Source organism: Haliotis rufescens, unplaced genomic scaffold (genome assembly GCF_023055435.1).
Source record: "Haliotis rufescens isolate VD_foot unplaced genomic scaffold, xgHalRufe1.0.p SCAF_3, whole genome shotgun sequence".
In the NCBI taxonomy this organism is placed as follows: Eukaryota; Metazoa; Mollusca; class Gastropoda; order Lepetellida; family Haliotidae; genus Haliotis; species Haliotis rufescens.
This window is the reverse complement of record NW_025964001.1, coordinates 54,156,240-54,174,804: the sequence shown is the minus strand read 5'-3', so window position 1 is coordinate 54,174,804 and position 18,565 is coordinate 54,156,240. Positions and strand designations below refer to the sequence as shown.

Below are 18,565 nucleotides of genomic sequence, written 5' to 3'. Positions count from 1 at the left end.
CGTTATATGCAGGGACATAAAAAGCATAATGGACCAGGCCTGTAAGCACAAATTGTCATTGGAATCAACTGCAATCATTATCATATCAGTTATCAGTTTTTTTGCACTTAAGAAATTCCTACCAGAAAACAAGATATCAGTTTTAACATGTCTACATTTTCTAAAGCTTCTATGAGTCCATGCAAAACAAGCTCCAAGTACCCCATGCTCATAAGGGGTGGGTGGGCGTTTAACACTGCACTCGTCAATATTCCAGCAATTTATTTTTATTTAAAGCCTGTAAATCGACTCTGGACCAGACAATCCAATGATATGACGCCATAACCAAGTAATCGAGTTTGACCACGCAATACAGTGGGATCTGGTGACTGCATAGGTTGCTGGGGACCTATTCTGTAAGGGTTGTACTCAGAAGACAAGAGGGGGACTATACAAGGGATTGGGTGGTCACAACTGTTGATTGTCAAATCCACAAAATAAGATTTCAGATCTTTTAATGTTCTTTCATATTCTCGGATATTGCTCTCCAAAATTACCTAAATATTTTAAAAATTGGTAGCGATATACATGTAAAAAAAATGTCAAACTTGTTATCATACTGAGGATACATGTCTATAAACAATCCAAAGGTATCAAAACTTTACCATGTTGAGTTATATTGTTGACCACCCAATCTCCTAATTATGTTAAATGGCTAGGCTTTAGAATGCTTTGAGCAATATTCCTTACATATCACAGCAGGGGGGCTTTACACATCAATACCCTTGTGGGGAATTGAACCTTGTCTTCAGCATGAAAAGCAATACTTCAACCACCTAGCTCCAGATCCTACTTAAGAGGGTGAGTGAGTATGGTTTTACGCCGCTTTTAGCAATATTCCAGCAATATCACGGCGGGGGACACCAGAAATGGGCTTCACACATTGTACCCATGTCGGGAATCGAACCCGGGTCTTCGGCGTGACGAGCGAACGCTTTAACCACTAGGCTACCCGACCGCCCCTCCTTCTTAAGACAAAAAGCACGGGTGACCGAGGCCAACAAAATACACTTAGTGTTGTCTAGTTCACACGAGACCCGTATTGTGATCCCCAATGAATATGAATGAGTAACAGTCGAAATGTTTGCAAGGGGGAGAGTGGTGCCTTAACTCGTAACAATATCCTGGCTGCGTGCAAACGCAAACTAGCTGTAAAAAATATTGGGTTCATCCCCAGTATGGCACACCCATTATTCACTAAGGCATCTCCGCGCATCTTCAACACAATTACGTTTACTAGTATGGACTCAAACAGTCGTGCAAGGAACTGACCATTTAACACTGAAACAAGTTTAGGCATGTGATAAATGTATGAACCAATTACACCAACCCTTTATATAGAACACATCATGTATGCAGGTCACAAGATTTAAACTAAAGCACACTGATCATTAGTATGGCATTTACAAGCAAGAAGCATGATGAGGTTGACTTGCGGTCAGCTGAGTACCTCTGTCACATCGTCATATCTTGCAGTGCATTCACGTCTTTTTCATGTTTCACTTTGGATGAGTCTACACACTTAGATAAACATAAGTCATTAAATGTATAACTATCATTGAGGAAATATCCTAAAATTTAAAATGATATATTTCTATTGGCGTATTTATGTTCCATGTTCTGTCACCGAAAGCCCTACGGAGTGCTAGCGATAAGGTCACTTTGATGTGAAAAGCTATATTGTCATGCACTTCAGTGTCACCGTTGTACATCTATATAATTATGCAAAACAATATGTATTACACACCGAAAGGCTTGCATTAGGCCTGTCTGTTCTTATTTCAGAATAAGTGCAAGAACAAGAAAAGTCTGGTCACGTGATAAGCTTACACTGGTGTGGTGGCTGGAGCAGAAACAGAATAAGGCGAGTTGGGCCGAGTAAGCTCGGGCGTTGTCGGCTACTTTTTACAAAGCTTCAGAACAGTCGACATCCTGTCCGTTTAAGTGTAAGTCATAGTGTCCACCACATTAAGGTGCCATCTCAACATTGCTCAAGACTGGCTTCATACTCAGACAAATTTAACAGTACATTGACGCGTAACATCTATGTATTCACCTTGAAGCGGGATGTTTCAGATTATCACGGGAAAATCCATGACCAGCATGGTGTGGGCAAGACATTGCTAACAGTGTTCGGGAATCAATATACATGTACTGCCTTATGGGACTCGCATCTAACCTACTAGTCTTGAGTTGGCTGACATAGGTAGCCACCTACATCCTCATGCTCCACTCTGCTGCACTTCGTTAAACACAACTATTCACTTTTAGACATCCAAAAATCAATACATTGGATATGAGACAGTTCTAAAAAAGAAGCCTGAGAACAAATGACCATGTAATGACAATCACAGTTCCATGTGCTCATCAAAATGATGCTAGTGAGAAAACTTATACCAGTGGACACCATTGGGAAATTAAACTGGTCCAAAGTTCATGTCGTAGTTGGTGTTTATGTGACATCTGTGTTCGATGTTAAGGGGGAGGTCCTTGAGGTTTGAGGGAATAGTGTTTGAATACACATGATACAGGGACACCTCAAAATTTTACTGAAATCAAATCAAGGCTGGACACCACAAGTTTCAATAAACTAATTTCAGAATAGTGGTCAAGGTAACAGAAGAATGTTGTTTTCTCCAGTCAGCAATATTACAGTTGCATCAGGATATAATGTAAATAATCCAAGTCTGGCCCAGTCAAACAACAAGTTTTTGAAAGATAACATAATTGGCAATCCAGTGACAGTCCTTGTCAAACATTGTGACCATCCAATCCTCCAGTAACTGTGGAACTTGTCTGCTGGAGGCGTAATAACAGATAAACCATTATGAAAATAAGCATGAAAGTGAGGGAGCCCTTGTCATAACCCTAATGATGAAAGATTAAAGATCTAGGGGTCCCTAGATTCAAATACCACAGGAGAAGACCAAGGGTACTCTCCTTACTTTTGGACACTGTAAACGTTTCTCAAAACGTTCTGTCACTTTTTACTGAAATTACATCTCAACGTTCCTCATACAGACCTCTGGTAAATCATACTTTTTCTACAACTCCAACAATATACCTTGGAAGTAGCCTGGAGGATGCAAACCATTCACTGACTGAGCATTGACTGACAGTTTCAGTTAGCGAAGGTCACAATGGAGAGTTTGTCATTCCAAGCTATCCAACTGTATGTTATTGTGAGCAGTAATACCCTACAAGGATTCCTGGTTAGAATAGGACATATGGATCGGGCGGGCAGACTTGGAGTTGGAGACTTGATTACATGTCATTGTTCCGATGGCATGTATCATTGCTCATAAAGGTCAATCACTGGATTGTCTGGTCAAGACTCAATTATTTACAAGCTGCTTGAACATTGCTGAGCGAGATATCAAACAAGAGAAACAAGCAAATGTAATCAGTTTCGATAGTTTTTGTTGTTGGTTTGTTGTTTAACGCCGCGCCGCGCAATATTTCAGCTATATGACAGCGGTCTGTAAATAATCGAGTCTGGACCAGAGAATCCAGTCATTGACATGAGCATCGATACTTGCAATCGGGATCGACGACATTCATCAACCAGGTAAGCGAGCCTGACCACCTGATCCCGTTAGTTGCCTTTTACGACAAGCATAGTCGCTTTTTACGGCAAGCATGGTTTGCTGAAGACATATTCTACCCCGGATCTTCACAGGTCAACAAAATAAGAAGTACAGAAATGATTGGCCCTTATGAGTACATTACCTGTATTATGGCAGTGAATTTCAGAGCTGTAGTTTTATCAATGTTGCAAGTGAAAATGCTTCTAGTCATTTTCTATTCACACCTAGATAGATTTTTTTTTCATGATTTCAAAATCTACACTATTTCACATGATTACCAATATGAAGTATCTAAGTTAAAATGTAAATGTTCAGTGTATCTTCAACTTCACATGTTTGTAACCATGGTAACAATATTAAAGCACTCCATGACAGATGCTAAGAAGACATGTAAATTACATAAATGTCTCCTTGGTTCAACTCAGCAATTATCAACACAAAATTGCACCTGGGTCATTTTTTAAGGCATAATTTGTCCCAGAAAGCCAACCAGGATTAAAAAAAAATTAAGAATTTAAAAAATAGTTTGTTAGACACGTCACTCAGTATTAAAACTTGTTTCCTTTTACACATTCAACATAGTATTGAAGGAATGTAGCTTCATGATGCATCATGACATATCTACGTTACAATATTTTTATCGTTTCCTGATCTTATAGCCATGGCAAACTTTGCCTTGTGATGTAAACTGGGAACATGCAAATATAAAAACATTGGTGATGGCTGTGCGCAGTGATGTATGGAGCTTGAATATAGGTTCGTGGTTCGTGGTGATGTGTGGAACCAAATGAAGGATGATGGTTGTGCATAGTGATGCATGGAGCTTGAATAGAAACCTGCTCAAAAAGAACATCAGTATTACATTTACAATCAAATCATATAGGACTGATAGCATTAACTCAATCTCATTAAAAATCAGATCTTTTACTCCAATATGGTATCTCTCACTGTGTGAAGAACTGACAAATCCTCCATAGGCCACATCAGGTGAACCAATGTTATGTAGGATTGGCTTCATGAGTGAATCAGGTGTCCATTTTCTAGAATGAATTAGTTTCATTTCTTTACCCCTAATCTGAAATTGTGATTGTAACAGAAAACACACTGTAAACCCTTTTGGTCCTAAGTTGCCATAACACTCAGAAAGGAGAGGGTTAACAATATCCTCAACATATAAAGTGCGGCCGTTACCATTTTTAAGTTGTTTTGCAGGAAATAAGCGCTGTTCTGAATGTTTCAACTGCACGTATGAAGGGTTTAGATGCCTCTTCGCTGATAAGCTGACTAGAAAGTTCACCTGCGATTTTAGCCACTAGTCCGAAGCCCAAGCCAAGTAAAATTTCTTCTGGTCTATTAAGATCAGCTTATTTTAGTACATATACTAAGAATAAAATTTACTGAAAATAACACTAAAACAAAAGTTTGGGCTAGTAGACTCAAAAGTACTTGGCACAGACGGCCTATGTAGGGTTTGTCAGATCTTCATAGAGAGAGGTAATGAGATTGGCAAACAGCAATGATTAACAATCTCAAAACTTCTCTGAAATGATAGCGAGCTTCATTGTTATTGATGTATGACCTGATTAATTATTTCAGCTAGAATATTTATGACAATGATAGAAGAGTTAAGCACTGCATATCATTCCACAAGCTAAAATGTTATAAATGTTAACAGTAGGAATGTATGAATCTCAAAGTACATACATAAAGTATGTGCCAGTATGCCACATATCAAATAGCAAAGCCTAGAAGAACATTAGCTTTGTATCATATATCTCATCAATGTTCATGGAACAGCATGTACCATATGTGCGCTATGGCTTGAAATTTGCACCAGTAATGAGAGCAAGCAACTTCCTAATGATCACCCAACAAAACACTAAACCTTGACAATGTCAACTGATATGAAATAAACATGATACTGCCATGTCATCATTTCAACGCATCTTTCTTTCATTTTCTGAAACTGACAAAATGAATCATTAATGTATTGAATGCTTTGTACAATGATGCACATATGCCGAACTTCAGATTGACTGATATGTTGTCAAAAACGCCAGCAAGCAGAATAATATTTTATGGCAAGGGGACCCATCATGCACCGAAATGATATGTCATATGCACTCCATGTCATTAAGCCTGCGACTTAAGGAAATAGTACAAGCTAAGTCCAGTACATTTGGTTTGGTCTAGTATGCTCAGCTTGTCAGAATCCACATATAAATTTAAACAGGGTTAGAACTTAACACTAGCCCACTAGCCTGGGGCTAGTACAAATTCCTGCGTACAAGTACAAATTTCCACACTTTTCTAACATTACAAGGGCATTTTATCTGTACCCGGGCTAGTAAAGCTTTTGATTTTATAAAGTTCTAACCCTGGTGTTGATAAACTTATGATCTGCTGAAAGGATGTCAAACAGGATTTCGGATAGCTTCATTTTCTAGGACACTGTTATCCCAAATGTCCTGATTATATTTCTGAATTTTGTAATGATATACAAAAATGTCCTCTCAATGGTGCTAAAAATCACAAAAATCCTAATGTCATTTGTCCGAGGCAAAAACCACTGTCAATTGACATTTTCAGGTAAGTGGGTTCAGGTTTTTGGCACAGGCTTTGTATCACAGATGCAAACATATCGATCATACTTCATATCATGAAGTCAAACATGGTTGTATGGCTGATGCGTTTGATTATCTCTTCATATGTTAACATTTACATGAATCATTCAAACTGACTGGTTATAAATGTATGTTTTCTCAATATTACCTTACTTTCCAAATGACCTGATCCCTTACAATCCGATACATTATCAGAATCTGAAAATTTCGGTCTGCATTTAACTAGAGGACTACAGGAGAGAATATTTTATGAACAGAAACAAATAATTTCAGCCTGATGAAATATAATATGCAATATCAATATTAACACTTAAAGATCTATTAATCATATCAAAAAGGAAAATGCTGGTAAACCACAAATGTAATGCACTGACGATTTGTGGCATATTGTTATACCAATCTTGGTTACATTGCACCTGTTCGACCCACAATACACATAGGTTACTAAGCACTGGTGAGCAGACACACAATGAATAGATAACAATAAATTATGATAACAATCACAAACATCGAAATACTTATATTCAAATCATCAAAAAAAGAACATTTTCAACAGTTCCGATTTTTACCTCGACCGTCTGTTGCTATCGTTTTCGACATTATTGAAGTCGGGCGAACTATTTTTAGAAGGGCATGGTCTAGCAACCGTGCACCCTGCAAGACCAAATTGGGAATGCAAAAGTCCGATAGATACCATCAGATGAATTAAAACATACGTAGTAACACAACATAGGTTTTGACACGTGTGCAACTAGTGAAATGCGTTACTGAAATCAACATCGGTTTCTGTCAAGTGGGTGGTACACTGGTTGCCTGCGTGAAATAGCCGAGCATACAACGCAACAGATTCCTATGAAATTCGCTAAATTTCAGTTGATTAATAAACGCTACCTTTCCATATGGTAAACATACTTGAATACATGCTGTCTACCAAAGATTCGTGGAGGATCCCGGGGCAAGAATTTAGGTCGCCGGGCGTCATAATTGCAGTATCGAGAGATCCACGTCCTTCACTCGGGTTGCGCAGACACAAGCCCGATTTGACCGTGACTGCTCTCCTTGAAAGTGGCCGAAATGAACTGAGCTTTGCAGGATAGATAGTTCCGATATATAGGTCTACAAAGATTCCATAAATGTAACCATCAGAACCTGAGGGGTCCCTCAGACAGTCCAATATTTTTGACACACGTTCGTACATGCATGTCCCTACACGAACGAGCTAAACTGACAAGGGCAGACAGTGCCCCATCAGAAGAAAGTTAAAACATACATCCATATATCTCTCAATGACACACAAACATAACACGATATCAGAGGAATAACCAAACTACAAGATTCAACCGGAAAATTCAGATCTAGGCGAGTATTTGATGAAATTCCAAAAAATTTTCGCGGCCCACGGTCGAATCGTCGACTGCATGTTCTGCCGCCATATTGGTTGAAACCAGTGACTAGTGTGTTCCCAAACTTTGCTACTGTACTTAAATTAGATAATTAGCACCCTGACCTCCTCCTTGGTTCGATCTCTTGGTGACCCCATTTTCTGTTTCCCCGTCCAAAGGCCTTTTTCTCGAGTCTGAAGTGTCCATTTCTGACCCGTTCATCCCGTCGTAGTTGAGAGCCATCCTGAGTTCGCCCAGTTCTCGTGGGGTAACGCAGCAGACGGCGCATGAGTCACGAGACTTACTTGTCAGGGCGCATCCTAACACGATTGGGGAATTCTTTGCCTTGTTTTTGATTGAAAAGCTTATTATTGAGGTAAAAACTTTAGAAAAACAACTGAATGAACACAATATTAATTTAAAAGTCCCTGGAAATTGAAGGGGGCGTGGCACTTCACCTGATTCAGATGCAGGGGTGCCCCGCCCCCTTGCATCCAATCAACTTTTCGAAGCAAATCGTGGAGTGATTATTAACTTTCGTTAAAAACATTTTTTTGCACAAATGTTATAAGTAGATTATCAAACAAAACCAGTATCTAAATTAAAGCTATTAATTAATGTCATATACCATCCGCTATGTCTCGCTTTGAAGTTGTCCCCCATATGCACTGATGCGTGTAAGCTGCCCGCGATCTACGTGTTAAGGTGTGTTTACCAATCTACAAAACAAAAAGAACAATGGGTCTTTCTTTTATTATACGATTAAACGTTTAAGTTAATTAACAGACCCTCGAATCAGTTAACAGACTCAATACACTACAGCACGTGCATATACCTGTTGACACATCTGTCAAAATATTATGTCACCTCGATTGTATTGGATTGAACTTTTCAGGAGGCATCGGGGCTGTATAAAAGTTTATTTCCTCCAAAATTAGTTTTAAAATAGCAGTAAAGGTACCAGCTTGAGTAACCACATGCTATCACGCAACAGGTGGTTGAATTTTAAAAATAAAAAAAACGTGTCACTGGTGTTTCCTGAACTGTTGATTTAAGTATTATGTCACTAATTCCTTTACTAAGTTGCACTTGAATGGAAATTTAGCAAATGCACGTATATACTTACTAATGACACATTACTGATACTTAGAACATCTTAGCTCATATCAAAATACGACTCTTGAATGGCCATCTTCCTTCAGGTCTTATGCAGAACACTGCTTTTGAAGATTCACACATTTCAGCTTGATTAAATTAAAATATCTGAATATTCTATGTTTCGCAAAATAATTTTGTTGATTCAGCAGTTTTGATAAACAAATCAAATAGTCATGTTTCCAATAGAGAAAAAAACATAAATACAACGTATTTCAATGGTTGTTTGTCAATTATTATTTTTACGTCTGTTCGCTTCGTGTAAACGTTTTACGGTTAATGAACTGACAGATTGACAGATTCGACTTTCTGCTGGGAATAAATGTTCATTGCACTCACGTGACTCAATCGTCACGAGTCACACCCTCGAAAGTAAATCACCAATATTTTTCATTAATCCACGTTATACCCAATTTATTTCTTGTCTTTTGTGTACATCGTGCATCCAGTTAGTAATAATACATACGATAAATAACAAACAATTCCAGAAACCGGACTTCTGAACGAAAACTAAACCGGCACGGAATGACAGTTCGCATCGTAAGTTCAAGGTCGTTGGGGCCACGCTGAATATTCATAAAGGTGATATGAATATTCATTAGGTTTACATGCAAACATGAGCCGGGCCTGACAGCGCAGTTTTGATTAGAATGTGTACGACAAAGTCACACCTTGCCTTCCACGTCACCATCTTCCCCAAATTCATCATTTATTTATAAAAATCACCAGATTATGCCCACGCATAAAATATCCGAGTAGCCACGTGTCACCAGTGGGAAAAAGGTCCCCATTGAGACGTTCCCAGCATACCTTGCTAAATCAATAACACGATGTCCGCGCAACATCGAAAATTAATGCACCGATGGGGAAAGCCCCATATCGATCTGAGGCTATATTTAGCAATAAATTGGATCTCCTGCAGATAAGTCTTAGCGCACGTGACAAGAGTAAAAGGCACTACCGGTGGTTTCGGTGGCGATCAATCTCGCAGTGTCGGAATATCCCAATTTTTCAAAGCAAATAAGAGGTCGCTGTATCAGCCTCGCTACTGCAATCAACGTGTTTTTCCTGTACGACATTCCGTCACGCTAAAATGTAATAATGTAGCTTATTCCTTCTTAAGAAGAGAACAAAGATTACTGTTAGAGATGTGATTATTTCGTTCAAAAATAATTCCATGTAATGCGTTTGAAAATGTTTTCATGCAATGAATTTCTATTTTACGTTTCCATATATCTGTTCCAATATGCAAATAACCAATCGGTTATGTTATTGAAATGTATCGATAGAACAGAATAGAACATAATATTCATTTTCCAGTACATTGTATAAATCCCTTTACGTCAGTATTGTATATCTGTACAGTGTTTCTACAATGTTCTTCAATTATAAATAATTGTTCATATCCATCATTCAATGTTTACCTGTTTATGAGTGAGTATGGTTTTACGCGCTTTTAGCAATATTCCAGCAATATCACGGCGTGGGGACACCAGAAATGGGCTTCACACATTGTACCCATGTCGAGAATCGAACCCGAGTCTTCGGCGTGACGAGCGAAAGCTTTAACCACTAGGCTACCCGACCGCCCCTAACCGTATATGAAGGAGGCGGCATTTAGTGTTTAGTGTCCCATTGTCTTTTTGGACAATAAAATATGTTTAAATTTAACTAACTGATTAAATGGTCACCCTTGCCTATAAATATTACTTTTACGCATATTGCATATAGTTTTCATCGCCAACAAAGACTATTTCGCTTGTAATTTACAGTCTACGTATCAACTTATCTTGGCCCCCTCCTATAATCGTCTCAAAGCCACAATCAGCCTTTATGTGTGCGGCGTAAATCAAAATCGCATTCTCGAGGCAAGCAAGAGTTTGGACTTAAGCAGACTGAACTAGACTGGCCAGGTTTAGGAGGGGCAGAGAGTAATCGATATCACTTGTATCATGTGGATAGACACACATATAGCATGCTGTCGGTCATCAGACAGCTGGCCAGGTGTACGCGCCACTCGTGAAATGCGTGCATGTGCATGAGACGAGCGATCCGCGGGGCGTTGCAGACTGTACCGTCCGTCGGTCGTGATAAGACTGAGATTAGTATGTTAATGAAAAATACTCTTAATCTTCAATGTGACACGCAGAATTATAACCTATAGCTTTACATTGGACACAAAATGGGGATAGATCATATACGTAGTATACAGTTTGACAGCGCGACAGTACATATACGTGTGTGTTTGTGCGTGTGTGTGCATGTTTATACCCATTGGAAAGTAGCGTGCGGTATTTTGGTTAATGTATCTAACACACTTCTAGCTTCCGTAGCAAGTGGTAGTTAATGAATGTTTTGCGTCGAAGGCTGAAATACATATTTACGAAGGGCTCTAATTAATCTGAGTCAAGCAAAACCATGGTCCCATGTAGCAGCTAGACTAACATCTTGTCTCTGAAATGAACATATTTTACAGAAAAAAGTTAATTTTTAGTTATAAGATATAATAAAAAGCAGCCAAGAGACTTTCATTTTCAGCAGTAATCTAGATTTGCCAAATGTTATAGACTTGCATGGGCTGTATTGGCTATGTTTGTTTCCTTTTGTTACAGGCGACTAAATGGATCGGGTGGCCAGGCTCGGTTGTTTTTCGATTAAACGCCGCACTCAGCAATATTCCAGCTACAATATGACGACGTTCTGTAAAATTCGAGTCTTGTCAAGACAAACCAGCGAATGACACAAGTATCGATCTACGAAATTGGGATACGATTATATGCATCAACCGAGTCACCGAGCCTTACCACCCGATCCCGTTAGTTGACTTTTAGGACAAGCATTGGTTTGCCGAGGATCAATTCTAACCGGAATCTTCAATTTTTAACTTTTGCCACGCTCGGTGACTTGGTTGATTACATGTATATTGATTGCGTTGATTGATGCTCATGATGTCAATCCCCGGATTGTCTGGTCCAGACTCGATTATTTACAGACAGCGATTATATATAGCTGGAATATTACTTCGACGTTAAACAAACAACCAACCAGGAAAACAGTGGCTTTGAGCATGATCGGCGATCAAGGTTGTCGGGTACTACACAAAATAGCAGATGGCATCGTGACCACCATATGCAATGCTCAATATTTCCTCAGAAACAAAACTAACATCCACAGGATTGCCAGCATAAAGTACACGCTATGTATAGATGCATGCCTTACTATATAGTGGCAGTGTATTCAATTTACAAACGAGATAAGCAGTATCCCGATGCCATGCACCATTAACAGAAGCTGGTATTGTCAAAACTACACATGCATTGCCTCACAAGCGTGGTACCTATCTCCCCCTCCCCCGCCTTCAAGTGCTCCAACAGACAGATGCTATACTCTTAGCAAATAATAACAGCGTGGCTCCTCGCTATAACGCGGTGAGGTGATCAATTAACGTGCTGCCAAGTCACAGCATCACATGCGGTTATACCACAATGGACACGAGGTATATACACAAATATATATCACTACAAAAGGTACTTTCCTCAATATATGTAATCAATCTACAAACAAATGTATATAGCCCGCAGTGGATGTGAATGTTGGATACATACTTTTTTTCCTCAATGATCGTTTTGTTGAAATAGACATATTTTACTATGGACGTTACCTATATCATATCAAAGCGATAATTTCACGAATGTCTATAGGTTAAGTGCAGGCACGCGCCCAACATAAAACATTCTGATCATTAAATATTGCCAACATCCTCTTTAAATTATTATGCAAACGCGTGAAATTATAATGCAGAATTGGATTACGCATGCAATGGTGCTGTTGGTAGATTTGGGATTAAGGGGAATATAGGTCTCCAGCAACCAATGCTTGTCGTATACGAGTCGACTAACGGGATCGGGTGGTCATGCTCGCTGACCTGGTTGATACATGTCTTTGCATTCCAAATGCGTGGATCCCTGATAATGTCAATCACAGGATTGTCTGGTCCAGACTCGATTATTTATAGACCGCCGTCGTATAGGTGGAATATTACGGAGTGCTGCATTAAACAACAAACAATCCCTTATGCACCAAATTAAAGGCATTTATGAGCTGTAGGAATATATGTCCATTAAATTAATGCAGATGAGAGTTTTCACCCGTTAGGACACTGGTAGGAACAATATGACCCATGTACACAGGACATTCCGGGACATATTCCTGTACGGGAACGCCCGTCCGGATTAAAGGGGTTTCACTCTATACATGTTTATATACATATTCATGCTGTTATATACCGTTACATATTGCATCGCCTGATTTAATACGCTAAAACTAATAAGCTTACTTGATAAAACAATATTTATTCAGGAACTAAATTTACTTAATGCGAGCACGGTACACATGTGAATGCATCAATTGAACATATGCTAAAAACTGCACCCCGTGCATGCAAGGTTTGTTCATGGCGGAAATATAAAAAAAACCCACACTTCTACATTTTTTTGAAAAAATATAAGATAATCCAAGTTCCTGCTAAGATGCCGCAATTATACCTGTAGGATAACAAGTAAATATTCTTCCAACTGTTGCTCCATGAAATCCTTTCGTGTAAATATTTCTGAGACCCATGCAAACAAGCAATTGTGCTTCATACATTATTTTATTGAATGCCATAGGTATACCAAATTAGTTCAATTTCTGAACTCTCCAAAAGAGGCATAAGCTTTGAAACTGACAATTGTTTGGTAATATAAACATTTCGGAAAGGGTAACTGCCGTTCTTTATGAGAGCAGTCCATAGATATATTATTGCAAGATATAAATTCCACAAATTTGATAGACAATATTATGTTTTCTCCTTATTCTATCCTACGTTTGTTAGTACATTTCCTATTTAATAGGATTAGAGTTTGGTGTATTTCTGCATGGAGAAGGGCCAATGTGCTTTTTCACCCAATTTAAATTGATATGTCAATAAAATAAGTTTAAATCAAATCATTGGTCATATAGTTCTTTTACTATAGTGAAAAACTAACGTCAAGATTGACTTTACAAGAGTCTCCCTGTGCGATGACGGAAGGCAGGGTCGAGCATCGGTAGGCAGGGTCGAGCATCAGTAGGCACGAGGAACCGTCTTATGCCAGTCGGGCCTGTTTTTCGCGTTTCTATATACTCACACAACTGATCACGTGACCCTGCATGCAAGGACGGGTGAGGGTAAATTCGGTGTCCTAAGATATAAAGTTAATTTGTTCCCATTACACATTGTTAGATTTTAATTGAGGATCGTGAAAATACTTCTTGATATTGTAAACTGAATATTCAGAACTGATAACATTAAAATCACTTCCGCCATGCATGCATGTAATTCAAAATACAACAATCAGTACATAAATGTTTTTACTCCATTTTCAATCCTGTAAACAACCATAACGCGAACACGCACTTTTACAGTACACGCGCCCTCTGTTTTTTATATTTCAGTTTACGGGATTGAAAATTTCCCCAAGGACGGTTATTCATACACTTGGGACACTCAAGGCAGCGGAGAGGTGAACTTGGGCGCCGCTTTTAAGATTACTGCACTTGTAGTGGCGTACCATAGACTGACATTTTGTCCGTGAAATAAAGTTATCTTATTTCAAAATATATATCTACAAAATAAAAACAACAAAATCCAAAAGGAGCCCAGAGCAATTCTTAATTTAATGAGCTGAGGCACTCTAGACTTGCCAAATCATTCTAGACTGGAGTGACTCCTTTTTTAATTTATTCTCTCGGATCTGTGAGACTGACTACTTGCAGCAGTTCTGACTGACGTCGGTTTTATCGTGCTAACCCACTGAACACTATGCCTCAGGTTGACATGTGGACACCAAACTCAGGTACTGCCTTCGAGCCGACCAGTCCTTGTCCGGACAGGGTAACCTCAAGTGCCATATTTTAACGTCTTTTGATACGACGCGGAGGGGGATCGAACCGCCGACCTTCCACTCTCAAGGGAGATAACGACTTGACGACATAGGCGGTCTATCAAGGGCAGAAACAAATTTTAGGAATTATCATGAATTATTTATTCGTTTATTTCTTTCATAAATCCGTATTTTCTGTAAACCCTGCCCTCGAAACATTAGTATGGATCAAAATGTTCACTGAAATTGTGAAAAGGTTAAATGAAAAAATAAAATACCCGAGTGTGCTTGACATAAGTCAAGCCAAAAACACAAGACACATCAAACTGGCGTTAATATTAGCAACAGCTCACATAAACATGGTTCTTACTTTTAACACTTTTCATGATTGTTTTGTTCAACGTTACTCACCGACACTACTAAACAGCAAAATCCTGAATAAAAAAGCTTGGTATTTACAAAAATATATAATGTAAAGTATACTTCATTGCTGTAAAAGGCGACTATGCTTGTCGTAAAAGGCGACTAACAGGATCGGGTGGCCAGGCTCGCTGACTTGTTTGATGCATGTCATTGATCTCAACTTCGTAGGTCGATGCTCATGATGTCAATCACTGGATTCTCTGGTCCAGACTCGATTATTTACAGACCGCCGTCATATAGCTGGATTATTGCCGAATGAGGCGTTAAACAACAAACTAAAACCCAATGTACCCCTCGTGATCCTGATATATATAAAAATATATTATTAAAATATATGTTCACAAGAGACTACAAGCTGAGACAGATATAAAAGGGATAAACGTAACTCAAACCGGTTTACTACCATATATGAAAATGTGAAAGGTCAGGTATAAACAGGTTAGAAAGGGGTCAGACTTAACTCAAACCGGTTTTGTCGGGTCAGCATCATCACAAGCTACTCCGTGTTGGGAGGTGTACATGTACGAGAGGCAGGGACAAGCCCAATGTAAAGCGCTCCCAATTAGGTCAACAACTGACGAATACACACTTCGAGGTCGACTGTTTTATATAGGGGTGGAGGATGTATTTAGATGCCTTCAAGTGCGTGGGTGGGGTTGTTTTTTACCGTTAAATACACTGCTACGTGCCCACTTCAATTTCCAAGCATTTGCGTCGAACGATGAATAATTGCTGTCATTATTCTCACGCACTTCATGGTAAACGTTTCACAACTCAGTGATGAATGGAGAAGGTGTATGTCAGTGAATTTAGTTTTACACCAGTTAGCGATATGCGAAAGCTGTATATAATGCAGTGAGTGAGTTGGGTTTAACGCCGCTTTTAACATTATTCCAGTTATATCTCGGCGTGTCAGCCTAATGTGGGAGGAAAGCCAGAAGTGATGCAGGTCTCAGACGTTTACCACTTCGGTGAAACCCACGAGCACGGGTATGGTGCTGACAAACATAGAAACAAAATCGGGGCGAACCGGGATACGAACCCACAATCATCGGTTTCTGGCGTGCCCAAGGGACGCAACTCTGCATAGCGAATCACGGCGCCTTAGACGACTGGGCCACCCGTGCCTCCGACAGCTGTATATATATCGCGGCGGTCTGTAAGTACCCACAAGACAAACCTGTGGTCAATAACGCCAGGACAGTTGACACGATTACCTCACAATTTTCAGATGGTTCTTGGACTGGGACCGGAGCCAACAGATGCCTCCCCGGTGTTGTGTAACGCTGCACTCAGCAATATCCCAGCTATATGACGGCGGCCTGCCAATAATCGAGTCTGGACCAAACAATCCAGCGACTGACATGACGTGAAGCATCGATCTACAAATGGGATACGATGACATGCATCAACCAAGTCACCGAACTTGACCACCCGACCACGTTAGTCGCCTCCTACGACAAGCATGGATTTCTGAAGACAAATTCTATCCCGGATCTTTACGGATAGCGTGATGAATAGGTTTGGTGTAACACCTGTTTGAAATGTATTCCAGTTATATCACAGCTTGACAGCGTAATGTAGGATTAAAACACATCTGTGACGTCATTATATTGTTTGAACGCTCCATTATTTTAAAGGAATGGAGATTTGCTGGACAACTTTACATTATCTTGAAGCAGCATTTGAATTTTTCAAATATTTTCAACTACAGAATATTTTGTCAAAGTGTAAAAGTAGGGATGAGTTTTAAGTTTGTTAATTGTTTAACGCCGCACTCAGCAATATTCCAGCTATATGGCGGCGGTCTGTAAAATAATCGAGTCTGGACCAGAAAATGCAGTGGTTGACAACATGAGCAACTACCGGGATCGGGTGGTCAGGCTGGCTGACTTGGTTGATGAATGTCATCGATCCCAATTGCTCATGATATGAATCACTGGATTGTCTGGTCCCGACTCGATTATTTCCAGACCGCCGTCATATAGCTGAAATATTGCCGAGTGTGAAATCACAGGTTTCTGGCACACCCAAGGGACGCAACTCCGTACATCGACCTGTCTAAGTCGACTGAGCCACATGTACGTTCCTCAGACTGATTGTAACATGCAAGAGGTAGGGGAATACAGATTCTGGGAACAATCGGCTCAACAATGCTATTGGTCACCCCGGCCAGCATTAGGGTGAATACATACTTTGGAACTAGTTTTACAAGTACATGCGACTACCACTATACAGTCTGGCGGCATGCAGTCGTGACCTTTATGCAAGTTACTGGATATCATATGTACATACAGTTTGGTAATAAATATAGATTGTTGAATATGTTTGATATATATTATCTGAAAGCAAGCATGGTGTCCTGGAAACAAATGCCTTCCTGGAAACAATGTTGACTGAAAGTCAGTAACAGAACCTTATACCATGTTTAAGTTTCAAGAAGTCTTGGCACTACTATCGGAAGCCGTCGCAAGCACTGACTGGGTTATAGCGCAGCGCTGCCAACTATGTGAGCGGAATCTTCACGGGGGATAATATTGTTTGAGACCAGTGGATTCAATCCTTGTATCTGGTGTGAAAACTGTTTAGTATCATGAAGTGTGGAGCTTGGCCCAGATTCAAAAACTCCCTACCAATAATCAGATTAGCTTGTGGTCGGGACGGACAGAGATTCGACCAAGGAAGACGCCACGATTGCATAATGCATGGTATACACACCATCGGACACGAATTACAAAAACATTTTGCGATCGGCGAAACCAGCTTTCTCACTGCAAGTGACAACCGGTTGAACCGAGGCACACTATGCAAACACGCCTCGTCTGATGTAACGCTGGCATTTCATTACATCGGGGCATCTTGAGACCGACGAGGTTGCTCACCTAAAACTAGTATAAGAGTGGGTAATTTGGGGTTATATTGCATTGTCTGTCGTGTACATATTCGAGGCCACGTATCCAATCGTTCGACGAATCAAGCTCCATATTGATGTTTTTGTCCACAGAAATACATGTCTTAGGGGTGCTTGCTGTTTAACACCTTTCTCAGGAATATTCTAGCTATATGACGGCGCCCTGTTAATAATCGAGTCTTGACCAGGCAAACCAGCGATTCATGAGCAACGTCCTACGCAATTGGGGTGTGATGATAACAGCTAAGTCACCGACCTTGAAGATCCGATCCACTTAGAAGCCTAAGCATCATGCTCCGCACGAGGACTATTCTTATGTATATAGATACCACCATGTTTTATGGAAAGATGGGACGGCATTGACATTTCTGCATCTGGCAAGATGAACGTGACGTGAGATTATAGGATCACCAATATGCAAATTAAACAATATTGGTTTACATCTTGGAAACACAGCTTGAGAGTGTACCAATGAATGAAGGATGAGCAGGAATGACGTTGAACAATTTCCTAAGAATCATATCATGTCCAGCAAAGCAGA

The 18,565-nt window shown here is 39.8% G+C and overlaps 1 protein-coding gene across 8 annotated transcripts in view; it reads right to left on the bottom strand.

Moving 5' to 3' along the window:
• Positions 1–18,565, bottom strand: part of LOC124116153 (RNA-binding protein Pasilla-like) — a 62,261-nt gene that overhangs the window by 26,944 nt on the left and 16,752 nt on the right. Inside the window, exon 1 of one of the 8 annotated variants that reach the window (XM_046477379.2) lies at positions 7,758–7,928. The exons of the other annotated variants lie outside the window; for them this stretch is intronic. Coding sequence (XP_046333335.1) covers positions 7,758–7,875 — 118 coding nt within the window. The 5' untranslated portion in view covers positions 7,876–7,928. Of the gene's footprint in view, positions 1–7,757; positions 7,929–18,565 lie in introns of those variants that run through there. 8 annotated transcript variants of the gene reach the window in all.